The 18,963-nt window shown below is 41.8% G+C and overlaps 1 protein-coding gene and 1 long non-coding RNA gene across 3 annotated transcripts in view; one reads left to right on the top strand and one right to left on the bottom strand.

The window, feature by feature from the left end:
- Window positions 1–18,963, bottom strand: part of LOC117349018 — a 148,281-nt gene that overhangs the window by 89,909 nt on the left and 39,409 nt on the right. The gene's annotated exons all lie outside the window — the stretch shown is intronic.
- The window catches only part of MLXIPL (MLX interacting protein like), a 128,658-nt gene that overhangs the window by 71,621 nt on the left and 38,074 nt on the right, over window positions 1–18,963 (top strand). For both annotated transcript variants that reach the window (XM_033921856.1, XM_033921855.1), the window contains exons 8-9: window positions 370–521; window positions 17,225–17,825. In XM_033921856.1, the coding sequence (XP_033777747.1) occupies window positions 370–521; window positions 17,225–17,825 (753 nt within the window). The remainder of the gene's footprint in view (window positions 1–369; window positions 522–17,224; window positions 17,826–18,963) is intronic.

Here is an 18,963-nt window from a genome sequence, read left to right as displayed (position 1 = left end):
GTCTATGTAGAAAGAACCTACGTTTCAGCCATCATCCTGTGGCTTTCTTCAGTGTATGCTGGGGTCTGCAGTGTGTCTTTATATATAGTGGGTTCATGGACCTGATTGAGAACAGGGCAGTCTGTGGTTCGAGAAATGTCAAGTTTTGGCGGGAAAGTTTGTGGGCTGACCTGATTGAGAACAGGGAAGTCTGTTGGTCATGAATTTGAATTTTGTCACATGAACCCACTATATATAAAGACCTCAGGATACCCTGAAGAAAGCCACAGCATGATGCAGCAAGACCCGGAAACCTGCTACAATATGCATATCATGTTAGAGCTCTATAAAACCTTAATCGCCTTATTGCTGTGTTTATCTTCCTTACAGATATCTTCTCTATGCATCGTCCTGTGACATCACAATCTCATCTATGTTACCCAGAGCATCTCTGTTTTCCCTCTATAGCAGAGAATCCATATTCCAGCCCCCTGCCTAGTGTCTATAATGAAGCGCCCATCCTCTCTAATGAGCATCTCCAGGTAACCTTGAATCTCGGAGCATCTCCTCAGCTTATGCTGTCTAATCTTGTTTTCTACTCCTCTCATTCGTCTTTGTTTCTGAGTCTCTCAGCTTCTATTTAATGTCCCTGTGAGGACATTTTGGGGGAGGAAATTTTGTATAGGTTTTTCCATATATATTATATATGATTTTTACACACAAAAGTCTTTTATGAAATTGTCCATGGTATGGAATTGCACTGTGTATGGATGTTCCAAGAGGATGATATGTTTATACCCTCTTTAGCATGTTTGTGTTATTGGGGCTGGTTCTGGGTGTCGGTTTTGTAAAGGAACATTTTCAGACTTCTCAGGCCTATCATTTGTATCTGCAGTGAGCATAGCATACTTTGAAACTTCTTATTTTGTATCTGTCAAGTCCTTTAACTCTTTATTGCCCCAGGTACATTACAAAATAATCTAATCTGAACTTCTGTATCATACTTTTCCAGTACAGGTTCAAGGTGATTTACAAGCGAAGAGACCCTTACAGTACAAAGGGAATTACACAATTGAGAACATGAAATTGCATCTTATAATTACGATTTACAAGCGAAGAGAACATGGGGAATTACATAGCTAAGAACACGATAAATACATCTCATAGTTGCACAAGTGAGTTCAGATCCAGTTGAGAGGGCATATGGATGAGTTAGTATGTGGATCTATTTGATAAATAGCATGATAATTATTTCTTACACTTGCTTAAGATAGGCAATAGTTTGAGTGGGAGGATATAGGAATATTTGCTGAAGTATTTAAGTGGTTGAGAAACTAGGTTGTGGACTTTGGATTCTTTTTAGATTAATAGAGAGATAGTGATGTTAGTTGTTGGCATCTGTTGAATAGGAATGTTTTCATTTTTTTTTTTTCAAAATCTGAGGTGGTTTGCCTCTGTTCTAATAGATGTAGGTAGGCCATTCCAGGTCCTGCTGACTGTATGTGAATAGTGAGTTAAACATTCATTTGTATTTCACACCTTTGGAGGATAGTGTGATCATTTGGTGGGTTACATGGATTCCGGAGGATGAGAAAAAGGATTTGGAGAAAAGAAAGATTATTGACTCAGAGGTGTCGGCATGAATGGAATGAAACATTATGTATGATAGTTTCAATGTTGTTCATCCACTTAAAGGTAGCCAGTGGAGTTTACGATAATGTTCTGATATGGCTTTGTATTTTTTTTAGACTAAAAATTAGTCTTATTGCTGTGTTCTATATCACTTGTAGTTTGTGCATTAGTGAATTGTAGTAGAACAGTTGTGATAGGACTAGCATTTGAACCAGGATGGCAAAGTGGTAGCCATAGAAGTAGGATCTCATCAACCTTAGGTTTTTTTCAAGCTGTAAAAGTTTTTTTTCCCCATAGATTGGAGACCTGGTGTTCATAGGAGAAGGTGAAATCCTGATAATGATGGTAAGAATGTGGGGGCTGTCTGCAATGTGTTATGGAACCATAGCAGTTTGGTTTTGGAAGTGTTTAGTTTTAGTTTATTTGTTAGTAAGTTTTTTTCTATGCCTTTGGTGATTTTGCTGGAACTTTTTATGTCATCACTTAGTGAGATCAGAAGAAAGATGTTGTCTGTATATGATAGTAGACATTCTCCCTTTTTGAAGGTGAGAGTATCCAGTGAGCTCATTAATACGTTGAAGAGTAAGTACGGGGGATAGGGGGATCCTTGGGAACTCTGCAGATGGATGTCAGTCGGGTCACCCACACTCTTTAGAGTAGAACTTAGATATTTGACAGTCATGGAAGTGGAATAGAGATTTGTCCTGGATATGGGAGAGTTTCCTAGGACTTGATTGGTGAGGCTAGCCAGACTTGTGGGACAGTGGTGGCATGGTCAAAATTGCCTTGGAGCAGTCATATGATGAAGGTGAGAAGTGACTTAGAAAAGTAGACTTACTAGGGGGAGTTCACACACATTCTTTAAGTGCTGAGGGTAAAAAGGTAAGCTTTAAAAAATGGGAAAAAAATAAGTCTGTTTGTGCCTAGACAAGAAAGGGAAGAAGTCAGCTATAACCTTTAAGCACATATTTAAATGGAGGAATTGGGCTCAGGGAGGGGTCACTGGCAGATAATGAGCAGGTAACAGGCTTGCGCTGAAGCAAATTTCAGGGAGACAGGGAAAGACCCTGGACAATCTGTAAAGAAGCAGAGAAGCCAAGACTACATTTATAGTTTGCCACACAAAAAAAAAAAGCCGCATGTGCAAGATTTTCATATATCTTTTATAGAGTACAGAAAGCATATTTACCAAGGCAGAGGAGGATGAGTGCATTATTTTGACACAAGAACAGTATTGCACACAATCTGCGCTACCTTCAATAGTCACTAGATGGCAGTATTGCCAATAGCAGCTTACCATATCCCATGTCTAGTAGACCAAAACCCAGAATTGCTCATGCAGTGTTGCACCTATTGACTCATTAAGTAAATGATTAAACAGGCTCAAATTGGTGTGGCAAAAATGTGACCTTTGCGCCAGAGGTTGGCCATTTGGAAAGCACTAAGAATGTGTTATGCTATTTCATGATATTTTTTAAATTAGATTCTGCCATAACCCTAGTGAGGGCAGAGGTTGTGGTTGAGTCATGCATTGGTATTATATTATTCTTTCTTTCTTTAAAGTGTTACTTGAGAATAAGATTGATCCAGTACCTACAATATTGTTAGATTTTAATATCCAAGTAGATCAGGTTAACACCCACATACTTGTTGAAATGTGGGTTAAATGCTTTGAGAGCAATGAAATGGATTCATATGGAATGGAAGCAACACATAAAGCAGGTCAAACTTTAGATTAATGTTTTGTTAGTTTGCAAAACAGATCTGATTTGATGTGTAGTGTTTAACCTGTTCCATGGACGGATCATTATATGGTCACATTGAAGATTTCAATGTTGCAACAAATTGCTGTAAGGTCAGAGAAGCCTTCATTTTTCTGAAGGGATGAAGTTGATTTAGTAAAGTTTGGAGGTGTTCTGGAGGGGATAGGTGCCTGTGAGGGAGGGAGGGAGGGAGGGAGAGAGGAATCTCCCTGCCAGATCAGCTGATCCTGGCAGGGGGAATCCCCATCAGCTGAGCCGGCAGGAATCTCCTGAAACCAGCTCAGCTGACTGGGATTCCCCTGCCATGATCAGCTGATAGCAAGCCCTCAATGGTGGTGGGAGGGCGTTTGTGACCACCGGGGGAGTAAGGGAAGATCATGCCTTAATCCCTTCAGTGGTCATCTGGTCAGTTTGGGCAGCTTTGGGGCACTTAGATGCAACTAAAACAGGTCTAACTGCCAGTGTCTAAGTTCTGTCTAGGATGTCCTGGGAAAGTTTTGATTATTGCTGCAAAATATCCAGGTCAAGCCCTCCCGATATCCGCCCATAACACACCTCCCAAGGTGCCCCTTTGAGCTCTGGATGCATAGCGGCCTAGAAGTGCTGCTGGATGTCCAGAAAGTCAGTTTCCTTTATTGGCATTTGAATATCCTGGCTATTAATAGTAATAATAATAATTTATTTCTTATATACCGCTATACTGTGAAGTTCGAAGCGGTTTACAACAAAGATACATTTGACAGTACATGGGATAGAAACGGTTTACAATAAAGATACATTATGTCAGTACATGAGATTCAAGGTGCTGACTTGGGCTGTTTTTTGAACATTTCAAAGTTTTGATTATGAGCCTCATACTGTTTAATTGGTTTCAATCATTTTTATCCGATAGAACATTTTGGGTGGAGATTGCTCAGGATTTTTCAGATTGGGCTGTTCTTGGTAAAGGTGGATTGTTTTCACTGTGGATCATTGGGTCTCCCCATTTTTCTTTGTTGTGCTGCACTTCTTGGTAAAGGTGTACCACAAGGTTCAGCATTATCAGCAGTGTTATTCAATATATATGTTGCCTCTTTGCCAGGAATTAAGAACATTGAATGTGAATTTTCGAATATATGCCGATGATATACAATTTATAATACCAGTAGGCAGGTCTATATCGGATGCACTCTTACATCTTTATAATTGTTTTCAAATTGTCAAAACATGGTTGCACCAAAATCAGTTAAAGTTGAATATTGGTAAAACTGAAATGTTATATGTAGGTCGAAAAGAGCAGTTGGAGAGGTTTTCATCTACTATAATCATGGACCAGATGGTTGTTCCTGTTCTTCATCAATGCAAATACCTAGGTGTTCTGTTGGATTCAACATTATCATTTAAGCCTCACATTAAGGCCTGGATTCTATAAATGGCTGGCCTACATTGTAAGTAGATGCGGTCGCTGAGCTTATTGCGGTAAATTTAGTGGTCGCCTGTCCCCTCCCCCCCCAAAAAAATGATCACAGTAGGAGGGATCCCAGTCCCTCCTGCCTGGCAACTCCCTCCCATAGCTCGCCCAGCCCACCCCCTGGATTCCCCCTTTTTCAATGGTCGGACGGCGGGCCTGCCCCTTCCCGGTGCATTATGGGATGAACCGGGGAGGGGTCTAAGGCCTCATTGGCCCAGGCACCTAAGGCCCCATCCATGGGAGGGGCCTTAGGCACATGGGCCAACCTAAGATTCCAGTTTGGCCAAGGTGCCTAAGGCCCCTCTTATGGGTGGGGCCTTAGGCACTTAGACCAATCAGGCCTTAGGCCCCTCCCCGTTGCATTCTACAATGCACCGGGAAGGGACAGGCCCGCCATTTAGACAGAGGCAAGCCTGCCAGCCAGCCATTAAAAAAGGTTAGAGGGTGGGGCTTGGAGGGGGTGGGGGGGGGGGGGGGGTGGAGGGTGGTTCAGAGGGTGGGTTGGGTGATCTATGGGGGGGTTGCCAGGCTTGAAGGACTGGGCATCCCTCCTGCCATGACCTACAGTGGGTGTGGGAGTTCCGGCATGCGGAGAGTAAAGAAACATTTTTTGGTAAGATTATATACCTAGCATTGAAAAGAGAGAGAGAAGAATCCAAAACAACATCCAGTACTCTAGAAGATGATTCTGTATGCAAAATATCACCGAAATTAAGGATTACTGAAGATGGCAAATTACCAATTTCTGGGCCAAACTATAATAATTTTGCCTTTGTTACCTAAAGCATCATTTGAGCCTGAAGTGACCACAATTGCAATTTCGATATACAGGAGTTTATATTAGCTGTAAAGTTGCTCAGATTAGGATCAACTTCTAGCAGGATGAAGATATCAGCATAAGTGAACATCGTCCTAAAAATATTGAAAAGAATCTGAGACAACGAAGAGCTCTGTGGGACACCACAATCTGGCATCTATGCAGTAGATGTCTTACCTTCAAAGTTTACCACATAAGAGCATAATGTGATAAATCCTTTAAAACAACTTAGAACTTTTTCTTCTAATCCTATAATCTGAGAGTAATTGAATCAAGATATTATGGCACATCAAAAGCAGTGGAAAAGTCAAATTGAAGTAAAATGGCATATCGATTCTGAGATAGTAAACATTGAGCCTTAGAAATCCAAAGAAACTAATAGAGTTTCAGTACTGAATTGGGACAAAAACCACGTTGAAATGGTGAAAGGACAGAGAATTTATCTAAATAGTTGTTTGGAAATAATAGTCCTGATCATCTTTGTTAATCATGGAATATTAGCAATCGGACGGTACTGTTGGATTAAAGTCTGTGCTTTTCAATAAAGGAGTAAGAGCTATATGCCCCATACTCACAGAAAAATAACCATTATCCAAGAGATAATTTATCAATACCGTTAGCCAAGAGAGAGCCTGGGAAGAGATTTTTTGAAAGATATAAGATGGAAATGGATCCAGAGAATATCTGCTATGCCCTAGTTTACTACATAACTTTCTAATCTGATCTTCATTGACATGTTCAAAATCACTCCAACATCTATCTATAAATACAACATCGAAAGTTTCCCTATAAGAGATTAAATCATCATGGCTCATGGTAGTAAAAGATACCCTAATGGTTTTGAGTTTATCATCAAAGAATTTTGCAAGTTCATCTGCAGATGGTCCACTATTCTTGTGAGTGGACTTAGTTGTGCTAATAAGGGATTTCCAAAGTTTAAATAAAACCTTACTCTGATCATTTTTAGTTCCTGAATATATTTTTCTTCTCTAAATTAATTTATCAGCCTCTAATTTACTTTTTTTCCCCCATTTATGTTCTAGTCTTCTATAATCTCGTTTAAGGTCATGGTGGTAGGTGGAATACCAGGGAGCTTTATGGGTATAGGAAACTGTCTTAGAGGTTAAAAGTGCCATGAAGTCAAATCTTTTTGCTGATTCCTCCCTCCATGTTTTTAATAACTCTGGTACTTGATTATTGCAATTCATTGTATCTTGGCTTGCCTAAATATGTGCCGCATTCATTATAAATTGCACAAAATGCTATGACACAAATTATAGTTAGAGCTTCTAAATATGAGCATTTAACGCCAATCTTGGCTTCCCGTTGCTCAGCGTGTTGCATTCAAAACTCTGTTTGATTTTCAGTGTGTTGACTGACAAAAGTCCTGTAGTTCTTAATTTACTGTTTTGCATCCAAATCATTGGAGAGCCTTGCGTTCTGAGAACCAGATGAATCTTGAAGTTCCATCAAGTTTCTAGCGCAGGGAGCCGCACTGAATGGCTGTTGTAGAAAGTGTGAGTTTAAGAAAAGTTAAATATTTTATTATGTGCTGATTGTTACTATTTTCACATTATTTTAGAAACATGATGGCAGATAAAAGCCCAATGGCCCATCCAATCTGCCCATCTACAGTTAACTATTATCTCTTCCTCTTTCTAAGAGATCTCATGTGTCTATTCCAGGCTTTCTTGAATTCAGACACAGTCTCTGTCTCCACCACCTCTTCTGGGAGACTGTTCCATGCATCTACCACCCTTTCTGTAAAAAAAAGTATTTCCTTAGATTACTCCTGAGCCTATCACCTCTTAACTTCATCCTATACCCTCTCATTCCAGAGCTTCCTTTCAAATGAAAGATTTGACTCATGCGTATTTATGCACATAGGTATTTAAACGTCTCTATTATATCTCCCCTTTCCTGCCTTTCCTCCAAAGTATATATATTGAGATCTATGAGTCTGTCCCCATATGCCTTTTTAGTAGCCTTCCTCTGGACTGACTCCATCCTTTTTATATCTTTTTGAAGGTGCTGCCTCCAGAATTGTACCTTCTAAATGAGGTCTCACCAGAGTTTTACACAGGGGCATCAACATCTCCTTTTTCTTACTGGCCATACCTCTTCCTAAGCACCTTAGCATTCTTCTAGCTTTTGCCATCACCTTTTCAAGATCCTACTGCTGACACACAAAATCATTAATCTCTCTGAACCAGACTACATCAGCACACAACACACCCACTACTCTCGAACCAAAGTCACCTGCTGGAAATTCCCTCCTTCAGAGACATCAAATACAAAAGCATCAAGGAAAGAATGTTCTCAGTGATGGCTCCAAGGTGGTGGAATGCCCTCCTGAAGGAACTAAAACTAGAAAAAGATACCGGAAAGGTCAAGAAAGGGATAAAGACCATCCTTTTCATAGACTAGCCAATTAACGAACATAGAGGAAGACAGTTGGCTAGTCCTCCCTCCCCCCAATCAGGAACACGATAGGAAGAACACAATAGGATATAAATAGATAAAGTGCAGAAGCCCAGAAAACTAGACTCTGAGGAAGATATTTCAAAGATAAACATAAAACATGATAAAGATACATGTACATAGACTATATTTAGTTGAATTGGCAAACTCCGTAGGAGGTATGCAAATACTGTATACTTAGCTGCAGTAGTAAATTTAATATTAGATGTGAATATACATTGGTTGATTAGTTTGGTATAAATGTGTGCAAATAAGTAGGATGATCAATGTGCCAGTAACATAAGTAGGATAACATGGCATAATTATGGCAGTATTAATAACTCTGTATTGTAACATGCTACACTTGTATTGTATATAGCCCATGTATTGTAACACCTCGCAGAAGCTCTTTATAACTCTGTATTGTAACACCTTTACAGAAGCTCATGTAAACCGCTCTGAATTGACTCCCCAGTCATTAGTAGTGATATAGAAGTTCACAATAAACAATAACCTATTTGGACACCTTAAAATCATTAACAAGGTACAGAAGATGATGAAGTGAGGTAAACTGGAAACATCCACAATGGCAATCACCCCACTTTGTAAAGAGGTCCAGGGGTGTCCAACCTTTTGGCTTCCCTGGGTCGCATTGGCCGAAAAAAATGTTTCTGGGGCCGCACAAATGCACAAACGCTGCAGCAAGACAGAGGAAGGAGCCGGCAAGATGGTAAACACCAGGGGGCAGCAGAGGAAAACACTGCATAGCCCTCGACTGGGGCTGCACAAAATACTTCATTGGGCTGCAGGTTGGACACCCCCAAGGGTCTCAAACACCTACTCGATTGCACACTGATTGTGTGTTTCAAACTTTTAGTGGGTGATAATGTACATCCTTGACCCTTATTTCACCTCCTTGATGTCTTGTTTAACTCTTACTGTTGTTTCACAACAGAAAGTATTTTCACTTACCTTTTAATGTGCAGAATTGCTAGCCTGCCCCCACGGGACCCGTTTCACCATATACAGGCATTATCAAGGGTTTTTAAGGAGCTCTACTCAAGCGTCCTATCTTTCTTAGGGCTAGGTGTAATAAAGCCTTTATATGGCGAAACGGGTCCCGTCGGGGCAGGCTAGTGATTCTGCACATTAAAAGATAAGTGAAAATACTTTCTGTTGTGATATTATTTGAAGTGGTTTATTGAATTATGAAACAACAGTAAGAGTTAAACAAGACAACATCATAAAACACTTTTGGCCATGAGTTCACAGAAAGTGGTTTCCAAATCTAAAAGTCTTGGGTAAAGTGGTAGGGTAGCTGTGTTTGTCCACTTTTAAAGGTAGGTGTAAGGAGGGAGGGGGTTCAGAAACAGGGAGAGATGAATGGGTGAGCAAAGGGTGACTAAGCAATATAATTTTATGGTTTATAATATGATCAGAAACCCAGATCTTTGGGCGCTATACAGCAACATTTTCCATGCAGATAGCATATCTGCATGTGATATTTAATTTTTAGTATTTATATACCACTTATAACTAAGAGCTGTACATTCAGATACTCAAGCATTTTTCCCTATCTGTCCTGGTAGGCTCACACTCTATCTAATGTATTTGGGGCAATTCAGTGACTTGCCCAGGGTCACAAGGAGCAGCATTGGATTTGAACCCACAACCTCGGGGTGCTAAGGCTGTAGTTCTAACCACTGTGCCACACACTCCCCATATATTCCTAAAAATTTCCACTGGAAACTATTATAAAATTAATCACTCATTCCATTCCCATTTCAATAATATTAATATGCAACTCTTGTGCACTGCTATGGCACCAGGATTGTATCACAATAGAAACATAGAAGATGACGGCAGAAAAGGGCTACAGCCCATCAAGTCTGCCCACTCTGCTTATCCACCCCCTGTCTATGCCCTAATGACCCAATTTCCTTATCTTGATCCTCGTAGGGATCCCACATGGGTATCCCATTTATTCTTAAAGTCTGGCACGCTGTCTGCCTCGATCACCTGCACTGGAAGCTTGCTCCAATGATCAACCACTCTCTCTGTGAAGAAATACTTTCTGGTGTCGCCATGAAATTTTCCGCCCCTGAGTTTGAGCGGGTGCCCTCTTGTGGCCGAGGGTCCCTTGAGAAAGAAAATATCATCTTCCACTTCGACATGTCCCGTGAGGTACTTAAATGTTTTGATCATGTCTCCCCTCTCCCTACGTTCCTCGAGAGTGTAGAGCTGCAATTTGTTCAGTCTCTCTTTGTACGAGAGACCCTTGAGCCCCGAGATCATCCTGGTGACCTTTTCATGGCAGAACTGGAGGAGACATTCTTAAGTACATATCCAAGTGAGAGGAAGATTCTCAAAATGTGCTGGTAAAATCCGGCGAGTCGATGCAGTGCCCATAGTGGGAGCGACTTATTTAATGGGAGATTCTGAGAATAATAGCATGCAAATTATATATAAGTTATTTGTGCAGAGAATCGATGGCAAAGAGCAGGAGGAATTGTGCCTTGCGATTGCTCAGAAGAGAAGTCGCTAAGCACAGCTCTTTCCTCCTGTCAAAGCTGATCTCCCTGCCCCAATCAACTGAGCAGCAGGTCTCCCCAAGTCTTGCCGGCTTAGTTGATTCACCGGCAGGGAGAGCAGCAGAAAGAAGAGTCCCCCCCTTCCGCTGAAACCCCCTCTCGCCTACTGCTGCCTGGACCCCTAAACACACTGAACAAGATTGGCAGGACGGATGCCTACTCTCTTCTGCCACCACCAGGGTCCCCTGCCACCACCCCTGACACAACCCTATAGGAAGGGCCTTAAGCGCTTGGGCCAATCAACGCCTTAGACATCCCTCCATCCAGCCATCATTAGAAAGGTACGGTGGTGGTGCAGGGGTGGGAGACCCGGTGGCAGGAGGGAGTGGGCTACTACCATGATTAGTAAAAGCCCCCAAGAACCCTTTTATGCACTGGAAGCTGAACAAGATTTTGAGCCTAAATCAAACAAAAAGAATACAACCTCAAAATAATTGCCTCTTCTCTCAAAACACTGTGAGAAAACTTACTGCAGTAGAAAGAAAAGAAAATGACATGAGTACCCCTTGAAGTGACATATAACCCAAAGCTGGAAAAATTGAGAAGAATCGTAAAAGATCTATAGCCAGTACTCCTAGAGGATGAATTACTGAGAGATATTCCCAGCTCCCCCTGTGCTGGCTTTCCAGCAATCACCTCATCTGAAACAAAATTAGTGAAAAGAAAGCTCCCAGTAGAAACTGCAATATATCAAGCTGCAAATGGTGCCAATGTGTATCACAGGACCCCACAGTCACATGGGAAAAACATGGGTTACCATATAGCTTTCAGTGGAAGTAAAACCCAGATGTCTCCTTTTTCTGGAGCCATATGGTAACCCTAATCCTCCACAAACTCATCTTCAAATATAGTGTGAAGAAGGATGCTATGTTGGAGATAGAGGTCAAAGGCTTAAAACCAGATTGAATCTACTGACACCTCTGTAGGACAGCATTGTACCAGACCAGAGCACTGCACTAATGACTTTATGCTGAGAATACTAAAAAGAAATTTCAAAACCATTAAAACTTTTGAAGGTAAAATGATAAAATATTTTGGCACCCACTAGGCAGGACTTAACAAAGATCTAGGTTTCCTATCACATTATAAACCATAAAATGATACTGCTCTGTCAATCTCTGATCACTCATTCATCTCTCGCTATTTCTTACCCCCTCCCCATCCAATCCTACCTTCCCCATGAGACTGTCATTGGAATGCTTTTATGTTTCATACATATATTCTGATAATAGATCTTCATTTGTTCATTTCTGAATCTCTGATCTGAAGGGTTACCTTCAAAAACTCTTCACAAAATGTATTAAGTTAGTCCAATAAAAAAGATTAAGTGAAGATTGGTTTAACAAATTTCAAGCCAAATTACTTAATCTAATGTCTAATGAGAACATGAGAATTATTGCTTCTCAAATCATGCCCATTACACAGTGGGTACAATTTCATTTCACATGGGTTCCTGCTGATAATATACTTCCTTCTCGACTGGCAAAAATCCGAGGAGATTTTTATCAGAGTGTCTGAACAAATTGTCTGTAAATTTATACACCTTGCTTCCTCCACCCACCCCTGTCTATGGCCAAGACTGGTAACCCTTAATCCAGTTAGGCAGTCCCTTTCAACAGTGTAATTTGGGGAGCAGGAAAGGCTGCATCAAAACTTGATGTAATAGGCTTTGCTGTGACAACAAATGAGTGCCGGCATCTTTTCTGCTCAGCACTGCTACTCCCGAGTGCACACAGCTCTTGTGCTGAAATCATGGTTCCCTTCCTCTCACTATCACTGTGGCCAGTGGTAATGTAATGTAATGTAATGTAATTTATTTCTTATATACCGCTACATCCGTTAGGTTCTCCTGTTGGGCTGTCCCTCGTAACAATAAAACACAAAATTTCCTAAAGCATTAACTGGAAGAAACTTAGTTCTACATTTGCCAAATCTAAAGTCTAATATATATATCTCCCAGCGAAAACTGTTAAAACAATGAGAGTGTACATCAGGATCCTAGTCTCCTATTTCATGAAAATAAATATGATTCTAATTACTGAAATTTTAAGCAAACTAGTTCCAAACTAGGTTTTGAAACTTCATTTTGGGGGAGGGGTTAGGGTGGGCATGACCGTAATAGCCTTTGTGTTTGCCTTTAGAAATAATTATTTTCTTTTTTTTAATTCTTTATTCCTTTTTAATCATTCAACAAGTGTACAATAAAAAGTAATACATAGGCTCAAAAACAACACTTGATAAATCCATCAAAATAATAACAATTGTATATATATAAACCCATCACCCACCCTCCCTTTCAACACTATTCTTCTTAATTCATTTTACCTTTTTCTTCAATTGTACAATCCCCCCCCCCTCCCATCCGAATTTGCTCTCTAACCTCCTCCGGCCCTTGGCTCTCCTGGTCTCAGCAGTCACTCTTATGCTGAAGTCAGCGTACCACTATCTGCCTGCCTCTATGGATGCTTGGTAGAAGAGAGGCTGCCTGGCTGGCCCGGAACTTGTTCCTCTTCGACGTCAGAATTGACGGGGGGAAAACTTGTGGGCCGGCCATTATTCAGTTGCTGCATGTGCCTGGCCTGGCCCTGTTGATGTGGCGGCGGCAGGGAGAGAGCCCAGGCTCCGTGATTGACTCGCAGCTTCAGCATATGAAAATGTCCAATTTTCAGAAAGAGAGCAACCCACTAGACTAGTAGATTGTTCTCTTTCTGAAAATGGGACATTTCGGCATCCCGAAGCTGTGCTTGGGGAAAATGGGACTATCTACCTAAAAACGGGACATATGGTCACATTAGGCATGACAGTCGGAGGGGGGGAGTTAGGAGAAAGAGGCTGTGAGTCAGGGTGAGGAAGAGAGCAAGAGGGGGAGGGGAAAACAGAGAAAGCAAGAGATTGTGTAAAAGAGATAAGTGTGTGGGGAAGGAGCAGAGAAGAGGGAGTAGGAGTATATGAATTATTTGGGGAGTGCGGCAGAGCAATGCAAGAGCAAGAGACTGCGATAGTACAGGCGAGATTCAGAGTAGGGAGCTCCCAGAGGAGAAAGCGATAGATTTTGTGTATGTAAGTGCAAGATCAAGGGGAGGGGGAGCATATATGATAGGGCATAGAGAGGAAAGAATGAGAGAGAGAGAGTCTGTGTGTATATGTCTTCGGGTAAGTAGTGAGAGAAGAGTGAATGAGTAAGGGAGGAGGGGCATAAAATGAAGAAAGAGCAAGCTGTTGTGTGTGCATCTTAAGAGAGGAAGATCCAAGAGTAAGAGGGGAGAAGCATTGAGTGTGGGAGGAGGAAAGGAAGAGAAAACAAAACTGTTGTGTGGGGACAATTGGAAGAGACAGCTAGAGTATTTATGTAAGGGTAAAATGTAGAAGTGGGAAGCAAGAGATCAAGAGTGTGACGAGGGATCAAGAATGTATGGTGAGCGAGGGAAGAATAAGATAGATATGGGGATAAGCAAGGAAAGAGAGCAGGGAGAGGGAGAGGGATGAGGTCAGTGAGATGAGAGAGCAAAATATAAGGTAGAGTGAGGGGAGAGCAGTGTGTGGAGGATGGCTGAGACAGTAGAGTGAAAGAGGGGCATGGAGTGAGAAGGGAGAACGTGAAGGAGACGAGGGATGAGTAGAGAGATGGGGTAAAAATGGAAAAAGCACAAATATGGCGGTGGGCAAAGAGAAAGAAGCGAGGACAGAGAGAGGACCAGGAGTGGTGATAACATAGAAGAAATAGGTCTTCCTTCCCTCCCCCCTGGATGGGTATCCCTCTATCTTTGTCTCTGTCACCACCCCACTTCAAAAACTTGCCTTCCATCATTGGCAGTGGTAACCTTCACATCTCATGGCACAGTTCTCTTTATATTAACCGCATAGAACTGCAAGATATTTGCAGTATACAAATGGAGTGTTGTTATGTCATGCTCTGGCTGTTGTCAGGCCTTCCTCTCTGCCAGTCCCACATACTTCCTGCTTCCGCGAAGGTAGGACTCGGCAAAGAGGAAGGCCTTATACTGGCCAGAGCAGCAAGTTGAGAAGGCTGCCATTGTCAGAAAAGGGGAAGAAGTTCCCAGACAACAGCCCTAGAAGCACCCTCTTATGGTCTGCACTCGGGATGGATCGCTCCCCATCTCTCCTTTGGTATGCCACTGGACTACACAACCCCCTCTTCTCAGAGATGAATACTGGCTTCCTGTTACTCATCACATTGCATTCAAAATTCTTACGTTAGTCCATAAAATTCACTACATTGGAACTCCATTATACCTTTTCTATCCTCTACACCCCTTAAGATCTTCACAAACAAATTCTTTAGTCGTTCCATCCCTTTCATCCAGGCTATTCAGTATTTCCACCCCAACCATGAACAATTCCCACTCACCCCTATTTTCCTAAGGCTGTGATTGACCCAGATTGTTTAAGGCCCTTCTATGGAAAAGGCCTTAGGCATCTGGGCAAATCAGAGACTTAGGCCCCTCCTAGGTGTATCCCAGGATGTACCGGGGAGGGAAAGGCCCACCATTTTGAAGAGATGGGCTTGCTGGCTGGAGGGAGTAGGCATCCCTCTAGCTGGCCATCGTTAACAAGGTAATGAGGAGGGGTGGGGATCGTCGGAGGCACAGGGGTGTTGGAGGAGCTGCGTAGCCGTGGGAGGGAGTAGGCATATCTCCCGTTGCCAGGGGGGTGTCGTGGGGCACGTTGTTTGGTGGTGGGAGGGAATGGGCATATCTCCCGCTGCTGGGTGGGTGTTGTGGGGCACGTTGCTTGGTTGTGGGGGGAGGGGTGTTGGGGGAGTTACATAGCAGTGGGAGTGGACATCTCTCCCGCTGCTGGGGGGAGGGTGCCAAGTGCATTGCTTAGCGGTGGGAAGGAGTGGGCATCTCTCCTGCTGCCGTGGAGGTGTCATGGGGTGCATTGCTTGGTGGCAGGAGGAAGGGAGTTGAGGGGTTGTTTGATGGCTGAAAAATTTTCTGACAGGTCTGAGCTGTCAAGCCTGACTTTCCTGTCAGTGCCTGAGCCAATCAGCGCTCAGGCACTGATTAGAAAGTAAGGCAACGACAGCTCAGACCTGTTGGCAAATTTTGGCCACAAATGTAGCATAACAAGGTTAGAGAATCACTTGGCGATTATAGAGAATCGCTCAGAGTGCTCTTTTTAATATTAATGACCTTGTTGTACTACATTTGCATGGCAGTATCGGAGACTGCTAAAAAAAAACTCAGAAAAGATCACGGTAAGCCTTTAAAAAAATTATTTATTCAATTTTTCAAAATTGTAAACAAGCACATTAATACTTGAATACAGATTAGCAATAAGAATCCAAGAAAATTAATAAGCCTATCACTACTCACAACAGTAATGTAAGGAAAAGAAAGAAATAGCACATTATTTAGTCCACAAAATTAAGAAATGGAGATCCAAGAATTAGAATAGGTAAAAAGAAATAAATATCAAGTATAAGCCCAGGAGACAATGGTATAAACTCCCCAACAACCTGTTCTTTAAACTGTAGGAAGGGCTATCGGACCAATCAACCCCACCCCACCCCCTTCCTTGGCCAAAATAAATTTCAACAATTGCTTTGGTTCGAAAAATAGAAGTTTTTCCCTTGAAGTGAACCACAGCATTTGGCCAGAAATTTCAATATAAAGGATAGGTTTGTAAAGCAAGAATTCTTTTTGCCTTTTCTGTGTCACTTGAGCAATATCTGGGAAAATCCGCCGCTAAAATGCATGCACACTAAACCGTCTGGAACCGGTTTAGCGAGCATATTAAAGGTAGATTTTAGTTTTGAGAATCTGCCCCTCAGGTTTTTTGTTGTTTTTTTTTTTTTTGGGGGGGGGGTGTTTTGCCTGAGAACAGTATAGTAAACAGAGCTGCTGTTGGAGTGAGAAGGGAAAGAGAGCAGTTGGGAGTAGGTAGAAGGAGCTTGTCTCTCTCTGGTTAATAGTTCTGTGGGAGCTGGCAGAGAATTTGTCTAAGTAGCTGGCTACCTCTATATATACAGTATACATAACTCTGGGGATCAGTGTCCCAAAATCCTGAATATACTGGTAAAGGGGGAATTTCTCTTTGTCCTATTTACCCTCTTTTTACCTAATAATGTCCTTCTGGCCTGCCTCCTATGAACATAACCACTCATAGGGTATCATAGGAGGCCAGGAGCTACAGAAGGAATCTCCCCTCTCTAGGGCAGTATGTCAGGTTTTCATGAACCTGAAAACTGAACCTAATTAAACCTTCATTTCACTTTTATTATGTAGAATGCAATAATGATAGGCTGTTAGGATACTCAATCGGGCATATGCAAAATATAAGATTTTATATTTCCTTTGTTCTTTTTGGTGCCTCCTTACAATGTTCTCTCTTGTCTTCTCTCTCCCTCTTATTCTCTCCCTCCTTTCTGTCATTTAAGCTCTCCATCTTCCTCTCTCTGTCTCTGTTCTCCTCTCTTTTTTTCTTAAATCTCACCTTCTTCACTTTTTTTCTTTAACTGTGTGGACCTTTGTAATTTTTTTAAATTAAATTTGCATATTCATTTCAGACTAGCAACAACTGTTCACCCCGGCTGGACTTGGAAGGCCCAACTGGTTCATTCCTGGCCCCAGATTTCCCCAGCTCGACGCTCCCACTAGACTCTGCAGCCTACACCCATGAAAGCCTGTGCCTTGACTCTAAGCAGAAACCTCTCTTGCATTATGGTTCTCCCAGTGAATGCCTGAATATGGCTACCTTTGACTCATCACCCTTCCCTCATGACATGGGGCCACTTCCTAATGTCACCATGAGTGGTCCAGCTCCACTATACCCATTGGTTTCAGTGCCTCGATATCCCGGTACAGCTGCCACATCTTCAGTTATTGCTCACACTGCCGCACAACCAGCGACGTCGACGCCATGCTTCAACCAGCAGGCTGTAGGATTGGCCTATAGTATGGACTTTCTGGCAACAGGTTATCCTCCTTCCCCCAGCACCCAGCGTCCACTCACTGTGCAGCAAAATTGTGTCAGGTTTGCTGTACCCAAGGTGCAGCCCCTCTCATCTGGTGGCTGCAGGCCACGGACAAAGCCTGGCACTGCCAAATCTAAGAAGCCAGGGGTCATGCCAGCAGTCAGTGACTGCCTTCCACAGCTCCTGATGAACGGTAAGACGCACACCTTTTAAGCTTTGCTGGCCAGTATTAAAGGAGATGTATATTTTAAAAATGTCATGTTTGCTAGATAGCTAACTGCTCTACTGTGCTGTTTATTATTACAAAAACTGTGCCAGCACATTGATAAGAACATAAGAGTTGCCATACTGGGACAGATTGCAGGTCCATCTTGTTTCCAACAGTGGCCAAGCCAAGTCATAAGTTCCTGACAAGATCGCAAAGAGTAAAACAGATTTTATGCTGCTTGACCTAGGAATAAGCAGTGGATTTTCCCAAGCCATTTTAGGAAGTTATCCATCCAAAATGTGTTCACATACATGACAGGAGCATTGCCTGAAATCTGTGTAGTTACTTACACAATTTATTTAAACGTTTCTATTCTGCCTAATAACCAAGCTGAGTAGAAATCAAATAACATAAACAAAAAAAGACTACACAAAGGCCCCCCAGTAGGCCACATCATTATCGGCTCATACTCCTCCTGCTGTCTCTAATAATTTCATTCAGCAATAAAACACCTGGACAAAAAATGAGTTTTTAACAGCTTTTTAAACTTCTTGTCTTACTCCTGCCATTCTCTCTAGATAATCTCATTGAGGTTTTAGATCTTAACTGTCTGCCTGGTTGGTAAATTGTCAGAATCTGTGACAAATATCAAGGTGATTTCTCATACTGCACTCATAAATTACTGGCATGATTTTGTACCGTACCCAGTATATTACTGTTTTAACAAAGGCATATATTTAAATCTCAAAACTCTCCAAATCATCCTGACTGCAGTATTCTTTTATCAATTTTAGATTAAACATATCAAGTATAAACTTGTACAGAAAGCAGGATCTAAACAAAGAAAAGAAAAATCTAACAATGCATTAAAGGAACTAAAATTATTTAGCTTAGTCCCCGGCTCAAGTCCACATTTAGTTAGATCCAAGATATTATTTAACGGTTACAAGAAAAACTGACTGCAGTATTCTGAATCATTTTTATTGTATGAACTCTCCATTAGACTATCCCAAGATAATAGAGCATTACAGACATCAAGTCTTGATAACACCAAGCTTTGAACTACCATTCTGAAATCCTATACTGATAACATTGGTCTCGGTTTAGAAAGCAAATGAAAGTA

Source organism: Geotrypetes seraphini, chromosome 15 (genome assembly GCF_902459505.1).
Source record: "Geotrypetes seraphini chromosome 15, aGeoSer1.1, whole genome shotgun sequence".
Lineage (NCBI taxonomy): Eukaryota > Metazoa > Chordata > Amphibia > Gymnophiona > Dermophiidae > Geotrypetes > Geotrypetes seraphini.
Note: the sequence above shows the minus strand (reverse complement) of the source record. Positions and strands in the feature narration are given on the sequence as shown.